The following is a 26,150-nucleotide window of genomic DNA, read 5'->3' as shown; positions in this document are numbered from 1 at the left end:
AAAATTTGACTTATAGGTATTGATATAAAAAACCTGTGAGGGGGCTTCCCTGGTGGCGCAGTGGTTGAGAGTCCGCCTGCCGATGCAGGGGACACGGGTTCGTGCCCCGGTCCGGGAAGATCCCACATGCCGCGGAGCGGCTGGGTCCGTGAGCCATGGCCGCTGGGCCTGCGCGTCCGGAGCCTGTGCTCCGCAACGGGAGAGGCCACAACAGTGCGAGGCCCGCGTACCGCAAAAAAAAAAAAAAAAAAGTGTGACTTGGTCTGGGTGTTAAGAGAGAAAAAAGTGTTAGGGACTGTGACAACCTGAAGAGTAAATAATCCCAACTAAAGACATTGAAAACCAAAATTTAAAGAATGTTGTGAAGGCCAGTTTGCAATCTCTGCTTCACTCTCGCCTCTATACTGGCCAGCACACATCATGAACAGAAGCACTGGCTCATTTCTTATTTGATTAGAAACTATAATTCTTTACTAAAGGAGACAGGCAGAGGCAGAATGGTCTTCAAGAGTCTCTTATGTCTGGAGCTTCATTGGGGCTTTAGGCTCATCTCTATTTTCCCTCATAGCTGACTCAACTAGCTATTTTTTGGCTCACTGAGATTTCCATTGCATTTTAGATGCTGATGTTCAAAAAACAACAACAACAACAAAAACCCTTTACAAACCTTATGTTTCCTTTTGCCTTTGTTGGAAACTTTTTCTGAGGCTTGTTTCTGAGCCTCTCTTGTGTGCTTTTCTGGAACATTTTTCTTTTCCCCCTTGGGTGTCTCTGTTTCTTTGTAAGGCTTTCCTGGTATTCTAGTCAAGAGATTCAGGTCAATCTTCACAATAAGTGGATACCTGTCATCAGGCTCACTGAGGGGTGAAAGAAGTTCCTTCTCTTCCATAGGAGAGAACATTCGTTGCCGAAAAAAGCTATCTTCTTCCTCCACTGAGGAGGGCTTAACGGGAGTCCTATTACTCTCAGGGTACTTAGGAGTTTGTGAGGAAGGAGGAAGGCTCTCGCTTTCATCCGAATCTGAGGATGAGGTATCTGTTTCTATGATTTCCCTTGATTTCTGGGAAGATTTACTTGTTGACTTGTATTTCTTTTTCTCTGCTGAAGGTCGAGGGGAAGATTTGGACTCCTTTTTTATATTGGGTTTCCTTGAGCCTTTGGTAGCTGCTTTGTGTCTGCTGGAGGGCATGCTGGTAGCCATGTCTACAGGAGTTTCACTCTCTATCTTCAGGCCTCCGCGGGGCTCTTCAGCAGCTGCCTTCTCAGTCTTTTTGGGTTGTTTTTTGCCTACAGTTCTCCTCTGTGCTGTGCTGTCACTCTGTGCAGGAGACTTCTGCCTCCCACGCCCACTCTCTGATCCCTTTTGGACAGTTTTGGAGTCTCGTCCAGGAGTAGCAGAACTTGTTTCTTTAGGACCACCTGGATCAGTATAGCTATTCCCTGTGCCCTGTTCTCGGCCTTCCTTTTTATAGCCTTGAGATGATGGGATATTACTGTCCACAGAAGAAGCTGGTGACACTTTATGTGGGTTCACTTTATTCAGCCAATTATCAAGTTGCCATTTGTTTGTGGGTGGTGGTTCAGGCTGAAAAACAGAGAAAGAAGTATGCTTTTTCAGTACTGAAACTTTCTCCTTCCTTTAAAATCTCGAGGAAGAGGGAAAAACATAATGCCTAATGCCACAAAGGCATTTGTTTTTCATTGTTCTGACTGAACCAAAGCAAAAGGCTTAATGTTATATATAGCATTTAATTACTGAATATCCCTGTCAGGAATCCAAATGACCATACAGTACATTTAATTCCAGAAAGTAAACAAATGATGTAGGTACCACAGAGGTTTTTAACAACATTTTATCAACCTATAGTGAAATTATACTATTTAAGACTTTTTTTTCCACCATAACTAAACAACATTACCAGGTTGAAACAAAAATAAAACCCAAAGTAAATAAATCCAATATTTTAGTGACCTGAAATACGACTGCAAATAGTCCCTATTCTAGACCAAATATGTTCACATAACAAGGACACTGAAGTATCTAAATTTCCTCCAAGATACACAGTTCAGTTTCTTTTTGTCAGAATATGTAATCTTCTTTCCTTCATTTTTATATTTGAAACTAGTGTTTACTGGCCATCACCAGGGGCCTTCCGAGGGCCTATGGAAGGCACCCCCTTGCCCCCCTCTCACCTCAGGAGATGCACTCTGGGATGGCTCATTTGCCTCACTGTCACTGGAACTACTTTCACTCTCTGAGTCAGATCCAGAGCTGCTTTCAGATCCACTGTGGCTGCTAGAATCATCCCTGGAGTTATCTGCCCCTTCACTATTATGGTGTGAAGGTTCAGAGTTACTAAAAGAGATAAAACATATAAATGACCAAAAGTTTTTTTTTTTAGAGGGACAACAGGTAAGCATTCAAATCTGACAATGAACTTTATTTAAAATGTTTACTATTTGTTAAGCTCTTATAATTCTATGAATCTAAAACTTCATTATAAATGAAATAAATACTTCCTTAAAAATATCTGAAATGCGGCTCAGCCATTAGTACTTACCTTTAAAAAACAGTTTTACTGTGGTATAAATTACACACCATAAAATTCACCCATTTTAAGTATACAATCCAATGATTTTTAGTTAATTTACAGAGTTGTAAAACCGTCATCACAATAGATAATATTTACTTTATAATCGATAATATTTACTTTTATAAGTATATTCAATTACTCTATCACTACACTGTTATCAGACTGACCCTTCCAGTCTAAATAAAACAAGAAATAAAAGGATGCCTACCTTCCAGGTGTACTCCTTGGCATTGTCTTATCACAATCCTAAAATTAAAACATGAGAGGAAATCTGTGAATGAATAAATAGTACTCTATCTGCTTGATGTGAACAATATCTGAAATCTTAATAGAAAAACTGGCTTCTCTAATGTATGCATCAATGGTCACTTAACACTTACAAAAATACTGTTTTTACCTAAAGAATAATTGCCAGGATAAGATTAAAAGCTGTGTTAATAGTTCTTGTCAACAATCTCATGCTTCATGAGTATATTCTGATATATGATAAGTATTAAGGAAAAGCCAGTTTTTTTAAATAAGAAAAAAATGGAGGTTTAAAGACAAAGTGGAAAACTATAACATTCTAGTGTCAGACAGCAGGAAGGAACTTATTTTAAATAACTGAATCATAAATGTATTATTCAATTATAATTCTTATAAACTACAATGAAAACACTGTATGAAACTGGCAAAATTATATAGTAGTAGACACACCTGTTCCCCATCACTGTCTTCACTGCTGCTTAGTTTTAAGTCATCTTTTAACATACTAAAAGGAAAACGCAGAAAGAATTATTATTTTTGGAACTTCATCATGGCATACCAGAGTATTAAATATCTACCAATAATTCTAGGAATAATCACTGTGGTAGCCAAAGATTTACTTGAAAAATAAAGAAAACAACAAGTAAGTCTTACTCTATCTGGTCTGGTGCACATCTAGAGTAAAAAATTAAGAAAGGTGGAATTTAACAGTTTTGGAAGCTCACTTTTCCATAAGTACAATATTCATCTTTCTTTTCTAATTAAACAAAAGCTACCTTCCACAAACTCTTATACTCACTTCTGTTATCTCTAGCTTTTCTCCAATTGCATACACACAAACTCTTCCATTATTAAAACAAATGACCATATGCATACCCAACAGTCCACTAGAGAAATATAACTCCTAAAAGGAAGGAAGATAAAATGAAAGCATCAGCAATTCTCTTTCACTGTCCCCAGTGTTTCATGAAGAGATATGTACACTTGGGTGATTGTGAAAACCAGAACACACAGTCAAAGTTCTAGTTCATAAATGCCTTGCTATGAAAGACGACTGATCCTTGCAGATGTAACAATTTTGGGTAAGAACCTTGGTTATACAAGAGAAATAACCATGTATAAATTAAAAATAAACTCCAGTCTCCAAATCTTCCTTGATCAAAAAAACCACAAATAAATACTATAAGTTGATAGTTTCTGGAATTAGTTTTTGAAAGTAAAATTGCAGATTTAAATTTTCCTTAAGGCCATAAGACCAAAATTAAAAACTGAGTAATGAACCACAAAACACTCCTTGCCTTTTTACAAGAAAGGAAAAATTAATACAAAGCTTAGGGAGAACTACAACTAGAAAATGTTTAATTTCTCATTACCACTAGCTCCATTTACCTTTCTTCTTAAAATTTCATGACAGTCTCCAATCAGCGGAAAGGAAATCTTCTTTCACTCCAACAACTACTTATACTCCCCGCTCAAAGCTTAACCTGAGTTTCTAAATCTGATCCCAAATTCAGAGTACCACATAAAAGATCACCTTGAAACAAAGTAACCACATGCTTACAGAATTAGGAAAAGTGTTCTAAGGATGACCAATTAAGTGGGACAGAGAGAAAAAATTTTTTCTTTTGGACAAGGGCTTAGTGCATCTTTATGACTGATTTCCTGTAAAGAAATGTACTTACTCTGAATTCTCTCAGCCCTTATGCTTTAATAATGGCAGCTCAGTGAACCTGTTTACACATGTGAATATGTCAAAGCTTTTACCAGACCGCTCAAGGTCCTTCATGCTTTTGTTCTGTCAGCAACCAAAGTGATATGCACATACATGGTAAGCTCCCATCAGTTTTCTGCCCATGAATAAACATGATAAATAGGAATTTACATAATTTGAATTCTTCAGCAGTGAGGCTAATCTCCTTGCATTCATATATTTTCATTCTCAGCTCCCACTATGTTTAGCTGAAGAGGCTGATGTTATCAGTATAGACTGTGGTTATGGTATAAAGCTAGCACTGTGGCCAGTTTCTTTAGAATTTTGTTTTAATCATTGGGTTAAATTGTGGTCTCAGGAATTCAGTAGTTAGTTCATTCTTTAAGCTTGGAATTTATTATTATCCAATATACAACCCTATCGTATTTTGATTTATTGGGATGGCCAAAAAGTTAATTCGGGTTTTTCGTAAGATGTTATAGAAAAACCCGAATGAACTTTTTGGTCAAGCCAATATATTCCTGGGTCTACCTACAAAATAAAAGCAGGAAAACTTATACAGTATGAACTATGTTGCTTTAATATTCTACACTTAGTGGTCAAATGGAGGGCATACTAAGAAGAATCCTATACTTTTTCATGTTTTTTTTAAAATTAAAAACAAGCTATCAACACACACACACACACACACACACACTTCTGAAAGATGAGAAAAAAGTGTAATCGCAATCGCAGATCAGGGGTAGGCAATCTATGATCCACAAGCGAAATCTAGACCTATTTTGTAAAGAAAGTTTTATTGGAACATAGCCACACCCATAGTCTATGGCTGCTTTCATGCTACAACTGCAGAATTGAGTAGTTGAGACAGAAACCATTTGGCCCCTAAAGCCTAAACTATTTCACTATCTGGCCCTTTATATAAAAGTTTGCCTACCGCTGCCTTAAAAGATTAAGTACATATTTCTAAGTGTTGTTCTAAATATCGAGACTACAGTTAGACTTTTAGCAAAAAAAGACAAACATTAAACTTACTAAGCCATAAACTTACGATTTAGACTGGTGCCCATTGGAAGTTTTAGAAGAAGGATTATATCTTTCTGGAACAAAAAGCAATGCAGAAATCAGCAACTATAGTATGGCTATTTATATTTTTAAATATCTATCAATATAACCTCAAAGAAATATAAATCATAAAATTGGGATAAAATTCTTCATCCATCAATTTGGTTAACACCTTAAAATGCGATAATATGAAATACTGGTGGAAATAGGCATGTTCCTATGTCATTGATAGGGCTCTAAACTCATACAATCTTTCTGGAGAGCAATCTGATAATATTATCTTACCAATACTGTAAATGCACATATCCACTGACCTAGCAATTATAAGGAAAGGAATTTACCTTACAGGTATATCTAGAGGAATACATAAACACACAGACACGCGGACACACACAGACACACACACACAGTTTATTATAGTATGATTTGCAACAGCAAAAACTGGAAACCAATGTCCATCTACAGGGGACTAGATAAACAAATTACAATACTTTCAACAATATAATACAATTTTGCTTTTTAAAAATAATGAACTAGAGCTTTATACTGATATAAAAACAGTTCTAAAATAAATTAAGTGAAATATACAGGTAATAAAGAGTAGGTGAAGCTTATGAGCCCGGGTGCCAATAGGGAGCTTTGGGGAGAGAGAATGGGGGAAGGGGAGAAGTAAGGATGAGACATTCTTAGAAGATTTTAAGAGAAAATGTAAACTTTCTGGCCTACAGCTAGCTATTTGCTGTATATCAACAATGTTGGGTCCTTTTTTTCCTGTAACTGCAGCTTTAAGGCAGAACAAAGAAACAGATACATAAAAAGTTTGTTAACCTTAAAATGGATATTCTTCTAGTTTTGTCTCTGCTTTAAGATCACTAAAGACAACTAAGGATTAAAATGCTCCACATATTAATCTCCCAAAATAGCTTATTACCAGAGTAAATCTACCTGAAAAGTTATTGCTCTTGGCAAAAGAACATTTGTTTTGTTAAAGAGCTATATGGTGAAGCCCAAACATTTGCAAGGTTCCTGACCTTACCATTACCAATTCACACAGCCATCAACTCTTTGAATCACACTTGAATTCCCCAAGGCTATCTTCCCCTCAAGTTCTTTTGAGAGGCCAAGAGAGTGGAGGTGGAGGGGAGTTGTGTAGCAGACAGGAGACTTTCTTCCCAGCCAAAAACACCCAGGAAGAATAGATAAATATAGATATGGGAAGAGAAGAGCCATGGTAAGCTACAATGACTCCTTCTTGCCTGGAGTTTTACCATAATAGAACCCAGTATCTTCATGAAGGAGATGGAAAGACAGAAGTATGGCTCTTGGGGTTATGAGGTGCCCATCAAATTGAATTCATGAACTCTGAACTATTAGTTCAAATACTTAGTAAAAACAGTTAATTTTGATCTCCAATGATCTTTAATTCTTCATCTTTCAAGCCAAGATTCAGTTCAATCCATTACTGATCATCAGATAAACACTGGGATAAGGGACTTCCCTGGTGGTCCAGTGATTAAGACTCCTCGCTCCCACTTCAGGGGATGCAGGTTCAATCCCTGGTCGGGGAACTAAGATCCTACATGCCATGCGGTGTGGCCAAAAAAATTTTAAAAACTGGGATAAGACATACAAAAGAATTATTAAAGAAATACATGATGTGACCATGAGAAATGAATGTGCAACAAACAGCTTAATTTGAAAACCAAGAGGAAAAGAAATACTCACTTTGTTCTCCAGGGCCAAAATTGGACTGCTGAGACTCCTAAGAAAAAGGGACATAAAATTGTATAGTGACATTAAGAGAAAAAGGTTCATTAGAGAAAAATGCTTCAAATTAAACTATTCAATTCCAGCTAATTCCATGAAAGATCCTGTTGAGTTCCTAAGAATGCATAAAAGAAAAAAACACCAAAAGAATTTAATGATTCCATCTGATCAGCCTCAGCAATTTTGTGGTCAATAACAGAGTTTCCCAGAGCTTAATACAAAAAGCATCAAGCTATGTAAGTCTTTATCATTCATTTCTATTCAGCAGCATCCATGGTACTCATATCCTAATTTAACTCTTGGTCTTAAGAAAATATTATTTTTAAAAAAGTAATACTAATAACCATATACTAGAGTGAAAATAGCTGTACAAACTATATAGACTCAAAATATACCACTTTTATGAACTAGCAACTCCTACTATGTTATTCCCATGTCATTTTACTTCCTCTCCCTGCTCCCAATATCTTACAATTAGCAAACTGAGGAAGAGATTTTCCATACTCGTTTTATATACTTCTTTGTAAGCCCTACTAGCACAGTGCCTGGCATTCAGGAAGCATCCGTAAAAAGAAAGCCAAAAAGAAAAGAAAACCAAAACGTCACTGTCCGTGAAAGAAACATGACTTTCCAAACTCAACTTTCAAGATCAGAACAGCTGTTTCACAAGTGCAAATTGTGCATTTTTCTAGGTGAAGTCTGTGGTACACAATGTAGTACTAAGATTACACAAATATCCCTAACATCTGTAACAGCTTACTTAAAAATAAGCACAATCTTCCTTTAATGACAGAATTATCTGTGAAAGAGAAATCCTAACAGTATCTAAGCTAAAATATAGTTTTGGTGTTAAAAAAAACTGTAAACCTACATCAATTGTCAACTGATTTTCAACAAGGGTGTGAAGACCATCCAACAGGGAAAGAATTCTCTTTTCAACAAAAGTTCTGGGACAAGTGAACAGCCATATGCAAAAGAATGAAGTCGGATGCTTACCACAGACAATATTAAAAAAAATTAACTTGAAATGGATCAAAGACCTAAATGTAAGAGATAAGAGATAAAACTACAAAACTCTTAGAAGAAAATGTAGTGCCCAAATCTTAATGACCTTGGATTTGGCAAAGAATTCTTACATGACACCAAAAGCACAAGACACAAAAGAAACAAACAGGTAAATTGGATTTCATCAATATTAAGAACTTTTGGGCTTCTCTGGTGGCACAGTGGTTGAGAGTCCGCCTGCCGATGCAGGGGACGCGGGTTCGTGCCCCGGTCCGGATGGATCCCACGTGCCACGGAGCGGCTGGGCCTGTGAGCCATGGCCACTGAGTCTGTGCGTCCAGAGCCTGTGCTCTGCAACGGGAGAGGCCACAGCTGTGAGAGGCCCGCATACCGCAAAAAAACCCCAAAAACAATATTAAGCACTTTTGTACTTCAAAGGACACCATCAAGAAAGTGAAAAGACACTACCATAAAATAATAATAATGCCAATAAAAACAAAAATATTCTAAGAAAAAAAGTGAAAAGACAACACACAAATTGGGAGAAAATATTTGCAAATCATATATCTGATAAGAGACTGGTATCTACAATATATAAAGAGCTCTTACAACTCAATGATAAAAGTCAAGTAAACCAATGATAAAGGGGGCAAAGGATCTGACTATATATTTCTCCAAAAAAGATATACAAACGGCCAGAAAGCACATGAAAAGATGTTCAACATCATTTGTCACTGGGGGGAAATACAAATCAAACCCACAATGAGATAACCACTTCACACTTACTAGGATGACTAGAATCAAAAAGACAGAGAATCAGAAGTGTTGACAAGAATGTGGAGGAATTGAAAGCCTAATGGGAAATACAAAATGGTGCGGCTAGCTGCTTTGGAAAACATTCTGGCAGTACCTCATATGATTAAACATAGAGTTACCATATGACCCAGCAATTCTGCCCCCAGGTGTATAACCGAGTGAAACAAAAACATATGTCCACACAAAAACTTGCATACAAAGGTTTACAGAAGTATTATTCATAGTAGGCAAAAGCTCAGAACAAAACAAAACAAAAAGCTCAAAACAACCCAAATGTCCATCAGCTGATGAATTCAGAAACAAAATGATATACATCTATACAATGGAATATTATTTGGCCATAAAAAATAATGAAGGAACTGATACATGCTACAACTTGGAAGAACCTTGAACATTATGCCAAGTGAAAGAATCCAGTTGCAAAAGACCATATATGATATGATTCCATTTACATGAAATGTCCAGAAAAGGGAAATCTATAGAGAACAGATTAGTAGTTGGGTAGCACTGGGAGGGGAACAGAGGGGAAAAGGTTGATAGCTAAACAGTAGGGAGTTTCCTTTTGAGGTGATAATGTTCTAAAAAATTATTTATTTATTTGTTTGTTTGTTTAGTTTTGGCTGTGCCATGTGGCTTGTGGGATCTTAGTTCCCCGACCAGGAACTGAACCCAGGCCCTTGGCAGTGAAAGCACAGAGTCCTAACCACTGGACCACCACGAATTTTCCAAAATGTTCTAAAATTGACTGTTGTAATCGTTGCATATGTCTATAAATATAATCAAAACCATTTAATTGTATACTCTGAATGGATAATTTGTATGGTATGTGAATTATATCTCAATAAAGCTATTCTAAAACACTCTTTAAATACAGCAGTGGCCAAGAGGTCACTCCTGTGAATCTTATTAAAAATGAAGAGAATTCTCCACCCCCCTTGAAAGGCTAATTGTCTTATACTCATTTACCTAGTAAATGGCCTAAAAGTTTAATAGCCCAAGCTTTTAAGTAATCTCTGACTCCGTCCCCTCAGCTCTGACAATAATCAGTCAGCTAGTTACCAATGCTACTGGATTCTGTCTCCAGACCATCTACTACATGCAACACCTTCTCCTCTCCATCTACGCTGCAAAGACTTTAGGTCCTCACCTCTCTTCATCTACGATGGCCATCTAATGGATTTTCCTGGCTCTAGTCTCTCTCTCCTTCACTCAGCTATAGCCTCTAGTTGACCTTTCTAAAGCCCAAGTCTTAGTATTTGTCATAATTACTCCTATTTTTCACAGAGCCTCCAATGGCTCTTTGTTTTTCCTAGGGATGAAACCCAAACTCCTTGATAAAACATTCACTCACATATCTAAGTACTGGAAAAACAGAATTAAGCAAAAACTAACATGGGCCTTGTCCTCATGGAGCTTAATGTCAATGAATATCTTTGCAACTACTCATGCAAATCACGGTAAAATAGCAATTGTGTTAAGTACAATGAAGGGCAAATGCTTACACAGCATTATAAAAGAGCTTACAATTGTGTGTGTGTGTGCACGCGAAACAGACACATACAGATACATACATACACGCACAAACACACACACACACCCCTGACTGGGAAAATGAACAAAGGCTTCCCTGAGTAGGTACTGTTCAATATGAAATTTGACGGTTATGTAGGAAGTAAACTGGGAAACGAAGGGAAAGGTTAAGTGTTTAGGGTAGAGAGAAAAGCATGTGTAAAGGCAAGAAAGAACAGAAGCACAGCTAGTATAAAGAACTTAAAGGCAGCCCATGGGAGGAAAAAGTACAGAAGGAAGAGGGTTAAGAAACTAGACTCAGGACCAGAGAGGCTAGATCACATAGTTTATAGACTTTATAGACCATATTAAAGATTTGTGTGTGTGTGCAATTTACTAAGCAGAAGAATTATACAAGCACATCTGCATATTGTGATGATTACCTTGGCTATTAAGTAGAGAACAGCTTTGAGAAATCTAGAATGGAAGTAAAGATATTTGTTAGGAGATAACTGCAGTGGTACAAATAGGAGATGACAACAGCTTAAACAAACTGGTCTCCAAGCTTTTTTGATCATGTACCTCCCACCACTAAGAAATTTTTGCATTTGTATCTCCCAAATACGTATACTGTATGCATTGTTATTTAACTAGTATATATTATGTAAAACCAAAATACTGAAATTTTAAAGGGCTCAGATAATATTCTAGAGTAATTTAAAAATTATATTTATCAATGACAACAACACTTTTCTTACACACACACAAAATATATAGTGCTTCAAAGGTCTGACACCAAAACTGGCTTGATATTTGGTTTCACTGGACATCACAAAGACACAGCTATACAAATGGAAGTGCTATACTTACTAAATCACGATATCAAAATTTCAATTTATACCTTAATTATGCAAAGGTTTCTGTTGAAATTGAGCTAATAGATTTCCAATGTTCAATGATACAAAACAGGTTTTCAAGAAAATAAAAGGTTGTGGTTTAATATTTTTAGGAAATAGGTTCAAAACCCACTGAAGTTAGAAAATTCTGTTTCTAAGTCTTTAAAGTTTGCACATATGACAATAGTTTCTGTCAACAATAAAAAATACATAGTAATGACATTATTTTTTAAATCCTTTTTTCCTAGCTTGAGGCAGTCACTTTTTCACTCATTAAGACATTACTTTTATTCTAAGAAGAGGGTTTAATTTATTATTATTTTAAATATGTTATGAAAAGATCTAATGTATTTGGGACTTGTGTGTGAAAGAGTGAGAGGGAAGAGGGGAGAGGGAGAAAGGAGTGAGGGAGGGAGGAAGGAGAGAAGAGGGAGGGAGAGAAAGGAAGGGAAGGAGATGTCTAATTCATGGTTTTTTTAGCTTGAATTATGCGTTTATATAATTCAAGATAGAGAGGTACAGAGACTACATTTATTTTTGATGTGATTATTTTAAAATACTAACATTGTAGTGGTTTGGGCGACTAGGTCAGAGCCAGATATTCTTCAGAATCATTATGGATTAAGCACCCTTTCGATGAATTCTTTTCTTTTTTTTTTTTTTATAAGTGAGCTAACTTCTTATGTCATTAAACAAATAATCAGTGAACTTCTGCATTAGTATAAAAGGTATCTGGGAGTGCCACACAGGTTCTCCATGAAGGAAGGAGGAAGAAAAATTATTTATACTTTAGGATTTAACTTCTGTTATATCTTTCTTTGAGTGGTATACACACAAAAAATTGCTTTTCAAGTATTTTATAACTAAAAAAGAATCTAACAATATCTTAAACTACCAGAAGCACCTGCACTTTCATCAATCTATATATAGCTAACTTTGTACACTGCATGATTTATTCTAATATTTGTTTCTTGAATCTTTAGCTTTGCTTTCTAAGCCTGTTTCAATAGTGTTTCCTGACAAAAGAACGCATTTTAGTATGTTTTCTCTGTGTTCTCTCTGTAGTGGATTTCAGTCATTTTCATTGGAGTAAAAAGACTGAGTTTTTAAACAAAGATTATAGAACACTGGGAGAAACATCAAAAGAAGTTTTTAATAAAATTTTATTAGGCCTGATCTACGTATAACGACTGAACTGAATACCACATAATTCAAAATATCACTAAGTACAAATTATGATGCTTTCAGTTTCATCAGTTACTATCTCAAGGCACTTGCTATATACACTAAAGGCAAGGTTAATGATAAACATGCATTTTTTCTGCTTATGGCATCTTTGTTTCTACTTTGTAGTGGCAGATGAAGAGCTCATAACAGGAGAAGGACAATCTCAACTCTGCCATTTTCTTGTTTGGTCAGAAATGCATTTTAGTGTTACTTTCATCCAGTAGTTTCACTGCAGGTAGGTCTTTTAAGCCATTTGTGCATTAGTGAAGATTAGTTGAATTAAAACCAGTTAATACAATCTGTAAATTATCTTAACCAAGCACACTTAAAACTGCAATATGACACAGCTAGGAAGAACAAATGAATGAAAACAACTCTATCAATTTTCCATATTGAAAAGACCTAAACTTCTCTTGGGATACCTCACATACCAGACATAAAATGTGACCATCTGCCATTTGGATCAAGAGACAGCAAAATGTACGTATTTGATTTTTCTTTTAAAATTAAAAAGCAAATAAATTGGGATTTTTAGAACTAAAAAATAAGAATAAACTTTTCACCCCCATCCCCCATTCTCTAATGCACACAACACTGGGGTATATGTTTTCCACTCTGGAGACCACTGACTTACCACAGCGGTAACAATAAAGATGGAGAAAAATGAATGAAATTGAAATGCATTAAAGGAGTTAAAATCATTAGGACTTGGTGACAGTCTATGAGGTGTGATGAAGAGCAAAGTGCCAAACATAACTCCTATAAGGTTTTCTAGCTTCACTAAGATATGGAACAGCAGAAGAGAACCATGCTTGTTTTTCTCTTTGCTTTTTGGTTGGGAGAAAAATGACTTCTCCTCATGTTTAACTGTGCATCCAATTAAACACTAACATGTAATTCTTTTTTCTTTCTTTTGTATTACTTCATTTCCACAACCAAATGCTTGACACATTGGCAGAACACATTTCTTCTTTTGAATTCTCTTATAGTACTCAACACAATGCCCGGAAAACTTACTTTTAATGGTAGAGGGAGAGACAGAAGAGAAAAATGAGCAACTGAAGAAACAAAGTAAATCTAGATGAGCAGTGTATAGTGGGAGACAAGGAAGAAATAGGTTAAACAACATTCAATACTCATGAGAAGCTCAATGAAGATAAAAAATGAAAAACATTAATTGGAGTTGCCAAAATGGGCCCCTGGTGATCTTAATGTTTTTGGTGAGACACTGAGAGTGAAAGCAAGATCAGCTTGCACTGAGGATTAAATGGAGGAAAGTATATAGACAGCAAATATGAACCACTCTTTAATAAGATTAACTCTAAAGTGGAGGAGTAGCTGGAGAACAACATGGAACAGACTGGATTTTTTTGTTGTTGTTGTGTTGCTTTTAAATGGCACAGATAAAGAATGGTTAAGCAAATGATAGTGATTCACTAATAAACTAGCTCTCCAAGTATGTTCTTAAACTCAAATTCTCACCCATGACTGTGAACTGCTCTTTCAGATCTGTTAATGGGTAGGAAATCTTCTCTGTTGTGGTCCTCTTCTTCCCATGTGCTTCTGGCACTCCTGCACTTCCCGCTCTAATCCCGGTTGTTGTCATCTTCTCTAGGATGCCGTCTCCAAATTCCCTGAGTATCAAAACTTTGTCCCTTCTCTGTCCGCTCATTAGACTTAGTCCATACGGTCAGTGCACAAGGAGAATAAATACCTGTTAAAGCTTCATATAAAGCTTTAAGCTATATTATATGTGAAGCTGTATTCACTGAAAATTCAGAGCATGAGACAAGCTATAAAAGAGCAAAACCCTGTAAAAGCAACCCAACCAAAGCAATGATCATTAAGCAGCTAACTGAGCTGTTTAATAAATATCAAAAATCTAAACATAGTTACCTGAGTATATATACCCAAATTCAGTCAATAAACATTTACTGAATAGCTATTATGTGCTAGGAACTATTCTACACATTGACGCCATCTAAATGGTTCAGTGCTGCGTGTACAGCACCTAGAACACTGCCAGGGATTGTTCAGAACATACAGTGAATATGAGTAAAGGCAGTCAAAAGCTTTAGTTTGCTTGAAACTATCACTGGAAAATCTACCTACCTATCTCTAACTACACCCATTCACTCTGCTTTCCCTCCTGTGAAAAAGAATGACCTAATTGTGCTCTATTCTAAGGCCAATCTTCTCTACTTGGGCATGAATGTCAATCCCTCTTGTGGAGATTTCCTAAGGTTACCTTCTCTCTTTCCCATATATCACTTGTTTTTCCTTTTTTACAAAATCATTTTCATCAGCATATAAATATGATAAAATGTCCTCATCTTATAAAAAATGCCCCCCTGATAATATCACCATACCCTTTTGGCACCACCACATTTCTCTGCTCCCTTTTACAGACAATGCCTCAAAAGAAAATCTCCATTTATATAATCATTGCCTCCAATACTTTTTGAGCCCACTGCAATCGTTCTTTTGCCCTCACCTTTCTAACTAAAAGTGTCACCAATAAAGAATACATTGTCAGGGATGTGCTGGTGGTCCAGTGGTTAAAAATCTGCCTTCCACTGCAGGGGATGCAGGTTCGATCCCAGGTTGGGGAACTAAGATCCCACATGCTGCGGAGCAACTAAGCCTGCGTGCCACAACTACTGAGCCCTTGCACTCTAGAGTCCGTAAGCCACAACTAGAGAGAAGCCTGCATGACACAACAAAGAGCCCACACACCACAATGAAAGATTCCACATGCCGCTACGAAGATCCCACGTGCCACAGCTTAGACCCAATGTAGCCAAATAAATAAATATTTTTTTAAAAAAGAATACACTGTCAAGTACCATATGATATCACTTGTATATGGAATCTAAAATATGACAAAAATGAACTTACCTACGAAACAGAAACAGACTCACAGACATGAAGAACAGCCTTGTGGTTGCCAAGGAGGAGGGGGTGGGAGAGGGATGGATTGGGAGTTTGGGATTAGCAGATGCAAACTATTATATACAGAATGGATAAACAACAAGGTCCTACTGTACAGCACAGGGAACTATATTCAATATCCCATGATAAACCATAATGGAAAAGAATATGAAAAAGAATGTATATGTCTGTGTAACTGAATCACTGCTATACAGCAGAAATTAACACAACATTGTAAATCAATTATACTTCAATAAAATTAAAAAAAAATTTTTTTAAAGCTGGAAAAAAAGAAAAAGCATTGCAATAAAAAATACATTCTCGGGAATTCCCTGGTCGTCCAAGTGGTTAGGACTCCACGCTCTCACTGCAGAGGGCTCAGGTTCAGTCCCTGGTATGGGAAATAAGATCCTACTAGCCCTATGGCGTGACCAAAAATACTGTAAATAAATAAAATTTTAAAAAAATACATTGTCAAATTTAGTATCTGAAACATAGTAAGAACTCAGTATCTGTTTGATAAAACACATAAACATACCAGGTTTACAGAGATGAAAACTAAAATATCTGAGATTAAAAATATGTCAAATGGGATTAATAGCAAACTAGACAATGCAGAACAAAAGTTTACTGAACCTGAAGATACAGCCATAGAAAGAACTCAAATGAAACAACAAAAGATAAGAGATTGAGAAAAATGAAGAGCACATTGCTACACTGTTGAACAACTTCAAGAGGCCCAATATACATGTAATTGGAGTCTCTAAAGAGGAAAAAAGGAAAGAAGTGAGTACAGAAACATATTTTGAGGTAGTAATAGAAAAATTTTTCCAAATATGATGAAAACTATGAACCCAAAGTTCCAAGAAGCTAAAATCAAACAAACCCAAGCACAAGAAAGATGAAGAGAATCACACCAAGACACATCATAAATGAACAACTTAAAATCAGTTGCAACCAGAATACTCTTAAAAGCAGCCAGAAAAAAAAAAAAAGACACATTATACACAGATGAAGAAAGAACAACAATAAATTACTTATCAGAAACAATGCAAGCCAGAAGACAATGGATCAACATCTTCAACCTAGAAATCTATATTTAGTGAAAGTATCTTAAAAACAAAAAAGAAAAGGTGAAATAAAAATTTATTTCAGACATACAAAAGCTAAAAGCATTTATCACCAGCAAATAAGCACTATAAAGAAAAGTTAAAGAAGTCCTCCAGGTAGGAGGAAAATGATACCAGAGAGGAATCTGGATTAACACAAAGGAAGAAAGAGCAAATGAAATGGTAACTATATGGGGAAATACAAAAGCCTTTTTTTCCTATTATTTAAATCTCTTTAAAAAATAACAGACTTTAAAAATGATTAACAATTTTGTGGGGTTTATAACTTACATGAAAGTAAATGTATGCAACAACAGATGCGGAGAAGTGAAAAACACAAGCATAATGTTGAGAAATTTTTATATGATAGAAAAGAATGGCTTAGTATTACTTGAGACAGATTTCAGTAAGTTAAAGATACATTCTACAAACCCTGAAGTAAACATTCAATAACACAAGAATGACAGCTAATAAGCCAAAACTGATATGTAATAATAAGAAATACTCAATCCAAAAAGAAGGCAAAAAAGACCAGATGGGGCAGGTAGATATCAAAAAGCAAGATGGCAGAGATAAACCCACCCATATCAATAATCACATTAAATATAAATGGACTAAATACCCCCCAAAAAAGGAGAGTGTCAGACTGAATACAAAAAAAGCTCTAGACAAAATTACGTTACCTATAAGAAATGCATTTTAAATGTAAGAACACAGGTTAAAAGTAAAGGATAGAAAAAGGTATACAACCTAACATTAATCAAAAGAAAGCTAAGTGGTTATATTAATATCAGGCAAAGTAAATTTTATAGCAAAGAATAATATCAGGATTAAAGGGAGGTCATTTCATAATGATAAGGGGCCAATTCATCTAGAGCTAATCACAATCCCAAATGTTTAAGCACCTAAAAGCAGAACTTAAAAAAGCAGGAATGAATAAGTAAGGACAAAGAGACAAATTCAAAGTAATAGCTGGAGATTAACTATAAATTAATAATTGGCAGAACGAGAATTAAAAAGAATAAAAACACAGAAAACTTGAATAACACCATAACTAACTTGATCTAATTGACATTTACAGGACACTCCACTTGACAATGGTACACTCTTTTCAAGGGTACACGAAACATTTACCAGAAGAGACAATATTCTGGGCCATAAAATAGTCTTAACAAATGTAAAAGGATTCAAGTCACACAAAGTATGTTCTCTGACCACAATGGAATTAAACCACAAATCAATAACAGAAGATATATGGAAAAAATCTCCAAATATTTGGAAACTAAATGACACTTCAGAATAACCCACAGAACAAAGGAGAAATCAAAGAAAGCAGACGTTTCTGTTGACGGAATTCCCTGGCAGTCCAGTGGTTAGGACTCCGTGCTTCCGCTGCAGGGGGCACAAGTTGGATCCCTGGCCAGGGAACTAAGATCCTGCATGCCATGCATGATGTGGACAAAACACAACAAAACAAACACAGCAACAACAAAAAGTTATGTTGAACTGAACAAAAATGAAAACATATCAAAATCTCTGGGATGTAAACAAAACATTACTTAGAAGGTAGTTTATAGCATTAAAATCCTATATTAGAAAGTGAGAAAGATCTCTAATCAACAACCTTAGCTTCCAGTTTAAGAATTTTTTTAAAAGAAGAGCAAAATAAAGCAAAACAAAGCAGAACAAAAAAGTAATAAAGATCAGTGTAGAAATCAATGCAACAAAATTGAAAAACAATGGAGAGAGGGAAAAAAAGCAGTTTTTTAAAAATAAGATCAATAAAACTTACAAACCTCTAGACAGATGAAAAAGAGAGAGAAGAAACACATTACCAATAACAGGAATAAGAGAAGTGGCATCACAACAGATTTTTAAAAGTATGATAAAAGAAAATTATTGAAAACGTCACATCAATAAATTTGACAACATTTGACAATGAGTGGATAAAATGGACAAATCCCTTGAAAGACACAACTGCCAAAGCAGATGCAAGGAGAAATAGATAACATGATTATAAATTCAATTTTTACAAAACTGTCCTACAAAGGAAACTCAATACTCATAGGGCTTCACTGGTTAATTCTAGCAAACATTTAGGAAGAAATAATATTAATTCTATACAAATTATTCCAGAAAATGGAGAAGAGAGAATAATGTGCCAACTCATTACATGAGGTCAGCATTACTCTGATACCAAAGCCAGACAAAGACAACAAGAAAAGAAAATTACAGACCAGTATCCCTCAGGAACATAGGTGCAAAAATTCTGAAAAAAAATTTTTTTGAAAATCAAATTCAACGCTACATAAAGCAGATAATACATAATGACTAAGTGCAGTTTTTACCAGGAAATGTAATGTTGATTTAAAAATTTAAAATTAACCAATGTAGTCACCATTTCACAGACAAAAAAAAAGGAAAATCCTCTCACTATATCAATAAATTCAAAGAACACATTCAAAAAATCCAAAATTCATTCCTGATAAGAACCCTCAGGTAAATAAAAATAGAAGGGAACTTCCTCAACTTAATAAATGACAGCAGGCTTCCCTGGTGGCGCAGTGGTTAATGCAGGGGACACAGGTTCGATCCCTGGAATCTGCCTGCCAATGTAGGGGACACGGGTTCGATCCCTGGTCTGGGAAGATCCCACATGCTGCTGAGCAACTAAGCCCGTATGCCACAACTACTGACCCTGCGCTCTAGAGCCCGCGAGCCACAACTACTGAGCCTGCATGCCACAACTACCAGAACCCACGTGTGTAGAGCCCATGCTCCGCAACAAGAGAAGCCACTGCAATGAGAAGCCTGCACATCGCAATGAAGAGCAGCCCCCGCTCGCCGCAACCAGAGAAAGCCTGTGCGCAGGAACGAAGACCCAATGCAGCCAAAAAACAAAAAACAAGAAGATCCAGTCACAAAAGACCACATGTTGCATGACTGTATTTATATGAAATGTCCAGAATAGGCAAATCTACAGAGATATAATGTAAAATTAGTGGTTGCCTAGAGGCTGGGGGTGGGGAGTGGGGCTGGAGGAAACAGGCGGGTGACTGCTAAAGGGTACAAGGTTTCGTTCTGGGGTGATGAAAATGTTCTAAAATAATTGCGGTGATGGTTACACAACTCTAAATATACTAAAACCCAGTGAATTGTACATTTTAAATGGATGAACTGTATGGTATGTATATTACATCTCAATGAAATAGTTACGGAAAAAAAGGAAAAGTAGCTATTAGCCAGAATTACAAACTTATATTCAAAGTCTTCTGATAAACTCAAGCTTTAACTTACAATTAAAAAAGAGGTATAGCTATTAAATAATATAAGAGACAGAATATTAAAAAATAATTATTTAACCCAAAAGGATCTCAAGAAAGGGAACAAAGAAAGAAAAAGCTGATGGGACAAATAGAAAACAAGTAGCAAATGGAATATTTAAAGCCTACAACACTAATGATTACATTAAAGGGAAATCTTTTTTTTTTTTTTTTTTGCTGTACGTGGGCCTCTCACTGCTGTGGCCTCTCCCACTGCGGAGCACAGGCTCCGGACACACAGCCTCAGCGGCCATGGCTCACGGGCCCAGCCACTCCACGGCATGTGGGATCTTCCCGGACCGAGGCACAAACCCGCGTCCCCTGCATCGGCAGGCGGACTCTCAACCACTGCGCCACCAGGGAAGCCCCAAGGGAAATCTTTTGAATGTGCCAAGATTACACACTACATGGGCAGAGTAAATAAAAAATCAAGACCCAATTATATGCCACCTATAAAAAATTCACTTTAAATATAAAGACACAAAAAGGTTAAAAATAAAAGAATAGAAAATGTTAAACCATGTTAACCATAAATTCTTAAAAAGCTGGAGTGGCTTTTATATGAATATCAGACAAAGGAGAGTTGATTGTCAAACTAAATAGCACAGCAAAAGGAACCATAAACAAAATGAAAAGACAACCTACAGAATGGGAGAAAATATTGCAAAGAATGCGACCAACAAGGGCTTAATTTCCAAAATATACAAACAACTCATATAACTCAACAACAAAAAAACAAACAACCCAATCAAAACATGGACAGAAGACCTAAATAGGCATTTCTCCAAAGAAGACATACAGATGATGGCCAACAGGCACATGAAAAGATGCTCAACATTGCTAATTATTAGAGAAATGCAAATCAAAACTACAATGAGGTACCACCACACCCTGGTCAGAATGGCCGTCATTAAAAAGTCTACAAATAGGGACTTCCCTGGTGGCACAGTGGTTAAGAATCTGCCTGCCAATGCAGGGGACACGGGGTGAGCCCTGGTCTTGGGAAGATCCCACATGACGTGGAGCAACTAAGTCCGCGCGCCACAACTACGGAGCCTGTGCTCTAGAGCCCGTGAGCCACATCTACTGAGCCCACATGCCACAACTACTGCAGCCCACGTGCCCAGAGCCTGTGCTCTGCAACAAAGAGAAGTCACTGCAATGAGAAGCCCACACACTGCAACAGAGTAGCCCCCTCTCACCGCAACCAGAGAAAGCCCGCACACAGCAACGAAGATGCAACACAGCCAAAAAATTAATTAATTAATTTTTAAAAAGTCTACAAATAACAAATGCTGGAGAGGGTGGGGAGAAAAGGGAACCCTCCTATACTGTTGGTGGGACTATAAGTTGGTATAGCCACTATGAAAAACAGTGTGGAGGTTACTCAGAAAACTAAAAATAGAATTATTATATGATCAAACAAAATAAACTTCAGAACAAGCATTAATACCAGATACATAGAGGGAAATCTTATAATGAAAAAAAAAGATCAATTCATCAGAAAGACACAGAAATCCTAAATATATATGTACCTAAGGACAAAGCTCCAAAATACATGAGCCCAAAATAGACAAAACTGAAAGGAAACATACAAAACCACGAATACAGATGCAGATGTCATCACTCTCCTTTCAGTAACTGAGAGGACAAGTTGATAGAAAGTCAGTAAAAATATAGATGACTTAACTACTCTCAACCAACCATATCTAACTGACACATATAGAACATACTGTGTCTAGTGCACATGGAAGAGTCACCAAGAGAGATCATTTACTAGGCCTTAAAACATTTGAATAAATTTAAAAGGACTGAAATTCTACAGCATATATTCTCTGACAAGAATATAAATAAATTAGAAATCAGTAACAGAATAATATCTGGAAAATCCTCAAATACTTGAAAATAAAACTACATATTTCTGGGCTTCCCTTGTGGGTGCAGTGGTTGAGAGTCCACCTGCCGATGCAGGGGACACGGGTTCGTGCCCCGGTCTGGGAAGATCCCACATGCCGCGGAGTGGCTGGGCCCGTGAGCCACAGCCGCTGAGCCTGTGCGTCCGGAGCCTGTGCTCCGCAACGGGAGAGGCCACAACAGTGAGAGGCCCGTGTACCAAAAAAAAAAAACAAAAAAAACCCCTACATATTTCTAAATAAAACAAAGAAGAAGTCACATAGGGAATTAGGAAATATTCTGCACTGAATGATAATAAAAACACAATATATCACCATTTGTGAGGTACATTTAAAACAGGGCTTAGAGGGAAACTGATAGTTTTATATACTTAAAACAAGAAATGTTTACAATCTATGATCTAAGCTTCCAACTTAAGAAATCAGGAGAAAAGCAAATTAAACCCAAAATAAGTAGAAAGGGACTTCCCTGGTGGCGCAGTGGTTAAGAATCTGCCTGCCAATGCAGGGGACACGGGTTTGATCCCTGATCCGGGAAGATCCCACATGCTGCGGAGTAACTAAGCTCGTGCGCCACAACTACTGAGCCTGCGCTCCAGAGCCTGCGGGCCACAACTACTGGAGCCCATGTACATAGAGCCTGTGCTCCGCAACAAGAGAAGCCACTGCAATGAGAAGCCCCACGCACTGCAACGAAGAGTAGCCCCTGCTCACTACAACTAGAGAAAGCCCACGTGCAGCAACAAAGACCCAATGCAGCTATAAATAAATAAATAAATAAAAAATTTAAAAAAAGAATCTTCAAAATAAGTAGAAAGAAGAAGATAATCACAGTAAAAGCAAAAATCAAAGAAACAGAAAACTGAAAAAAACTAAAAGATGGTTCTTGGAAATGACCAACAAAACTGAAAAAGGTCTAGCTAGACAAATCAAGGAAAACAAAAAGAAAGAGAAACTACAAATCACCAATAGCAGGGAAAAGAGTACTTCACTATATATCTTACAGACATTAAATAGTAAGTATAGATTATAAATAACTGTGCCAATAAATTTGACTGAAACGAACAAAATTACCAAAACTGACATAAGAAGAAATCGAAAATCTGAATAGCTCTATATTTAATAAAGAAATTTAATTTGTAATTTAAAACCTTCCAATATAGACTACTAGGGGTACAGACAGCTTCACTGATTAATTATATTAAACATACAGGGAAGAATTAATACTAATATTTCACAAATTATTTCAGAAAATAGAGATGAAGGGAACATTTCTTTGCTCCTTTTAAGAAGCCAGCACTATCCTGATATCAAACCAAAGACATTATTAGAAAAAACAAAACAAAACTACAATCATCACCCACCCAACTCTGGCATCACCACAACCACCACACACACACACACACACACACACACACACACACACACACACACACGGCAAAGGCCAAAGTTTGAACTGATATTTCAAAAAGAATGGCCAATAAGCTCATAAAGAGGTTCAACATCATTAGTCATAAGGGAAATACAAATTAAAATCAATATGAGATACCTCTACATGCCCACTAAAATGGCTAAAACTAAACAGAATGACAATAGAAAATGTAGGCAAGGATGTAGAACAAATGAAACTATCATACACTGCTGGGAAATGGGAGTGGGATAAGGTAGGAGTGTGATACAATCAATTTAACACACACTTAACACATGACCCAGCAATTCTACTTTTTTCCATATGACTCAGTATTTACCCATAAGAAAAGAAAATATAAACACAGAAATGACTGTTAGTGAATGTTTATAAATACTTAATTCTTAAGAGCCCAAATCTAGAAACAACCCAAATGTTCATCAACAGGTGAATGGATAAATAAATTTTGGTATTTTCATACAACAGAAATAAAAATGAACTATGAATAAAAAGGAAAAAATTACTGATATATTCAAGAACATGGAAGAATTCCAAAAGTATATACTGAGCAAAAGAACGCAAATAAATATGCCAAAAAAGTATACACTGTATGGAGTACATTTATATGAAATTCTAGAAAAAGCAAAACTTACCTATAGCAACATAAAACAGGTCAGCCATTGTGTGCAGCCAGTGGTGGGGGTGAGGGGGACTGGAAAGGAACTTGAGGGAACTTTGTGGGGTGACAGAAATGTTCTAATTCTTGATTAACGTGGTGGTTACACAGGTGCATATGTCTATCAAAACTGAGGCTGTACATTAAATATATGTGCATTTTTTATGTGTAAACAAAGTTGACTTAAGAAAGTAAAAGAGTGGTATGGCACACATATAGGCAGATGTGAGTGATATACCCCACATCACTTACAAAAATAAACTGGGCTAAATATAAACAAAGAAAACAAAACTGCAATCACATTAAAGGAAAAATAAGAAGATATGTTTATGATCCTGGAGAAGGAAAAGCTTTCTTTAACAAGACATTAAAAAGCAAAAGCTTTATAGAAGAAAAAGATAAATTTATTCATCAAAATTAAAATCTTCTAGACCATAAAACTTAAAAGGGCTCTAACTGGGAGAAACATTTGCAGTATATGGAACAAATTATTTGAATCCAGAATTCAAACAACACAAAACAAAACAAGAAATTCTGCTGAAACTTATTCAGTGAAAGACGTAGCCCAAAAGGCAGAGGAAATAGGCCAATTCATCCACATAGAAGTTAAATGGACTAAAGATGATGAAGCTCACTAGCAATCTAGGAAATGGAATGCCATTTCCCACTCAAAAGACTGGTACTTAAAATAACAAATAGTGCTGTGCATGTAAGGAATAACAGAGAATACAAGTGGGAGTACTGACTAGTACAATCACTATGGAGGGGATTTGAGAGAATATATTAACTATATACCCTCAATATCCAACAACTATACTTCTTGCTCTTTACACAAAAGAAACTCATATGCACACAAGAAGGCATGAACAAAGTTATCCACTATAGCAATGTTTACAATTTAACTTGGCAACAAGTTAAATACCAACAGGAAATGGCTAAATAAAGTAAGATATACTTATAAAATGGATGCAGTTAAAAGAACTGAAATACCTCTATATGTAATATATTATCTATATATAATCTCTCTCTCTCTCTCTCTCTCTCTATATATATATATATATACACACACATAAAATAACATGAAAAAATCTCTAAGACCTATTGCTGACTGATGAAAAATACAGTAGACTGTATCTGTACAGAAATTAAACAAATGAGAAAATACAAGTATGTAACAATTACATTACATGTGTATGTAAATGTATATGAAAAGACTTGTAAACGTATGTATGAAGTAGCTCTGGTGAGATGTAGGAGACAGAATATAGGGAAGACTATTATTAGGGGTCCTGCCCAAACTTTCACAAGGAGAATATATCTTTGCATTATTTGTATAAGTATAAATTAATGTAAAAAAACCAAATCTGCTGATTTTAGATGAGCTTGGAACTGTTGTCTGAGGAACCTTTACCATATGACGTAAGTACGGTTGTTGTGTCTTCTGGAAAGGAGTTCCTCATACAAACAGTTTGGGAAGTCCTTATCATCTGTGGCCTAGCATATCATAATAGTTTGCAACAAACATTGATAGCTTCTAAGTCTCTTTCCCATGTTGCCTTCAAAGATTTTCCAAGTATCTCTCAATCCAAGTTAATCTCGATTCTATGTTCTAGTTTTATTTTCTTCATAGTAATATCACTATCCAAACTTACCTATTTATTCACTTATTTATTATCTATCTCCCACTAGAATGAGAATGGCAAGATAATTCTGAATTCACATGATTTTAGTCAAGCCATTTAGAGTTTTCTTACAGTATATAGACACACTTCATTTACTTACCTTAGTTGGAAAAGGAAATTTGGAAGGTTCGGTTTTGCATGGTGTATGAATAGCCGTTAGAGGGGGAGGCCATGAATGCGTCATCTCCTGAAATGTAATTATTACAGTTTGTTTTCAAGCAGGTCAAGGATAAAAATTACACAGCTAAAAACCGTATTTGTATTATAAATGC

General features: G+C 36.2%; 1 protein-coding gene across 5 annotated transcripts in view; it reads right to left on the bottom strand.

Annotated features, from left to right (window-relative positions):
- The window catches only part of AFF4 (ALF transcription elongation factor 4), a 93,232-nt gene that overhangs the window by 27,821 nt on the left and 39,261 nt on the right, over positions 1-26,150 (bottom strand). For all 5 annotated transcript variants that reach the window (XM_004279913.3, XM_033405904.2, XM_033405901.2 and 2 more), the window contains 7 exons: positions 25,979-26,065; positions 7,342-7,378; positions 5,603-5,651; positions 3,291-3,345; positions 2,803-2,840; positions 2,194-2,356; positions 668-1,585 (listed from right to left, as the gene is read on the bottom strand). In XM_004279913.3, coding sequence (XP_004279961.1) covers positions 668-1,585; positions 2,194-2,356; positions 2,803-2,840; positions 3,291-3,345; positions 5,603-5,651; positions 7,342-7,378; positions 25,979-26,065 — 1,347 coding nt within the window. The remainder of the gene's footprint in view (positions 1-667; positions 1,586-2,193; positions 2,357-2,802; positions 2,841-3,290; positions 3,346-5,602; positions 5,652-7,341; positions 7,379-25,978; positions 26,066-26,150) is intronic.

The sequence above is a fragment of the Orcinus orca genome, chromosome 3, assembly GCF_937001465.1.
Source record: "Orcinus orca chromosome 3, mOrcOrc1.1, whole genome shotgun sequence".
Classification (NCBI taxonomy): Eukaryota; Metazoa; Chordata; class Mammalia; order Artiodactyla; family Delphinidae; genus Orcinus; species Orcinus orca.
This window is presented reverse-complemented; position numbering and strand designations above follow the sequence as displayed.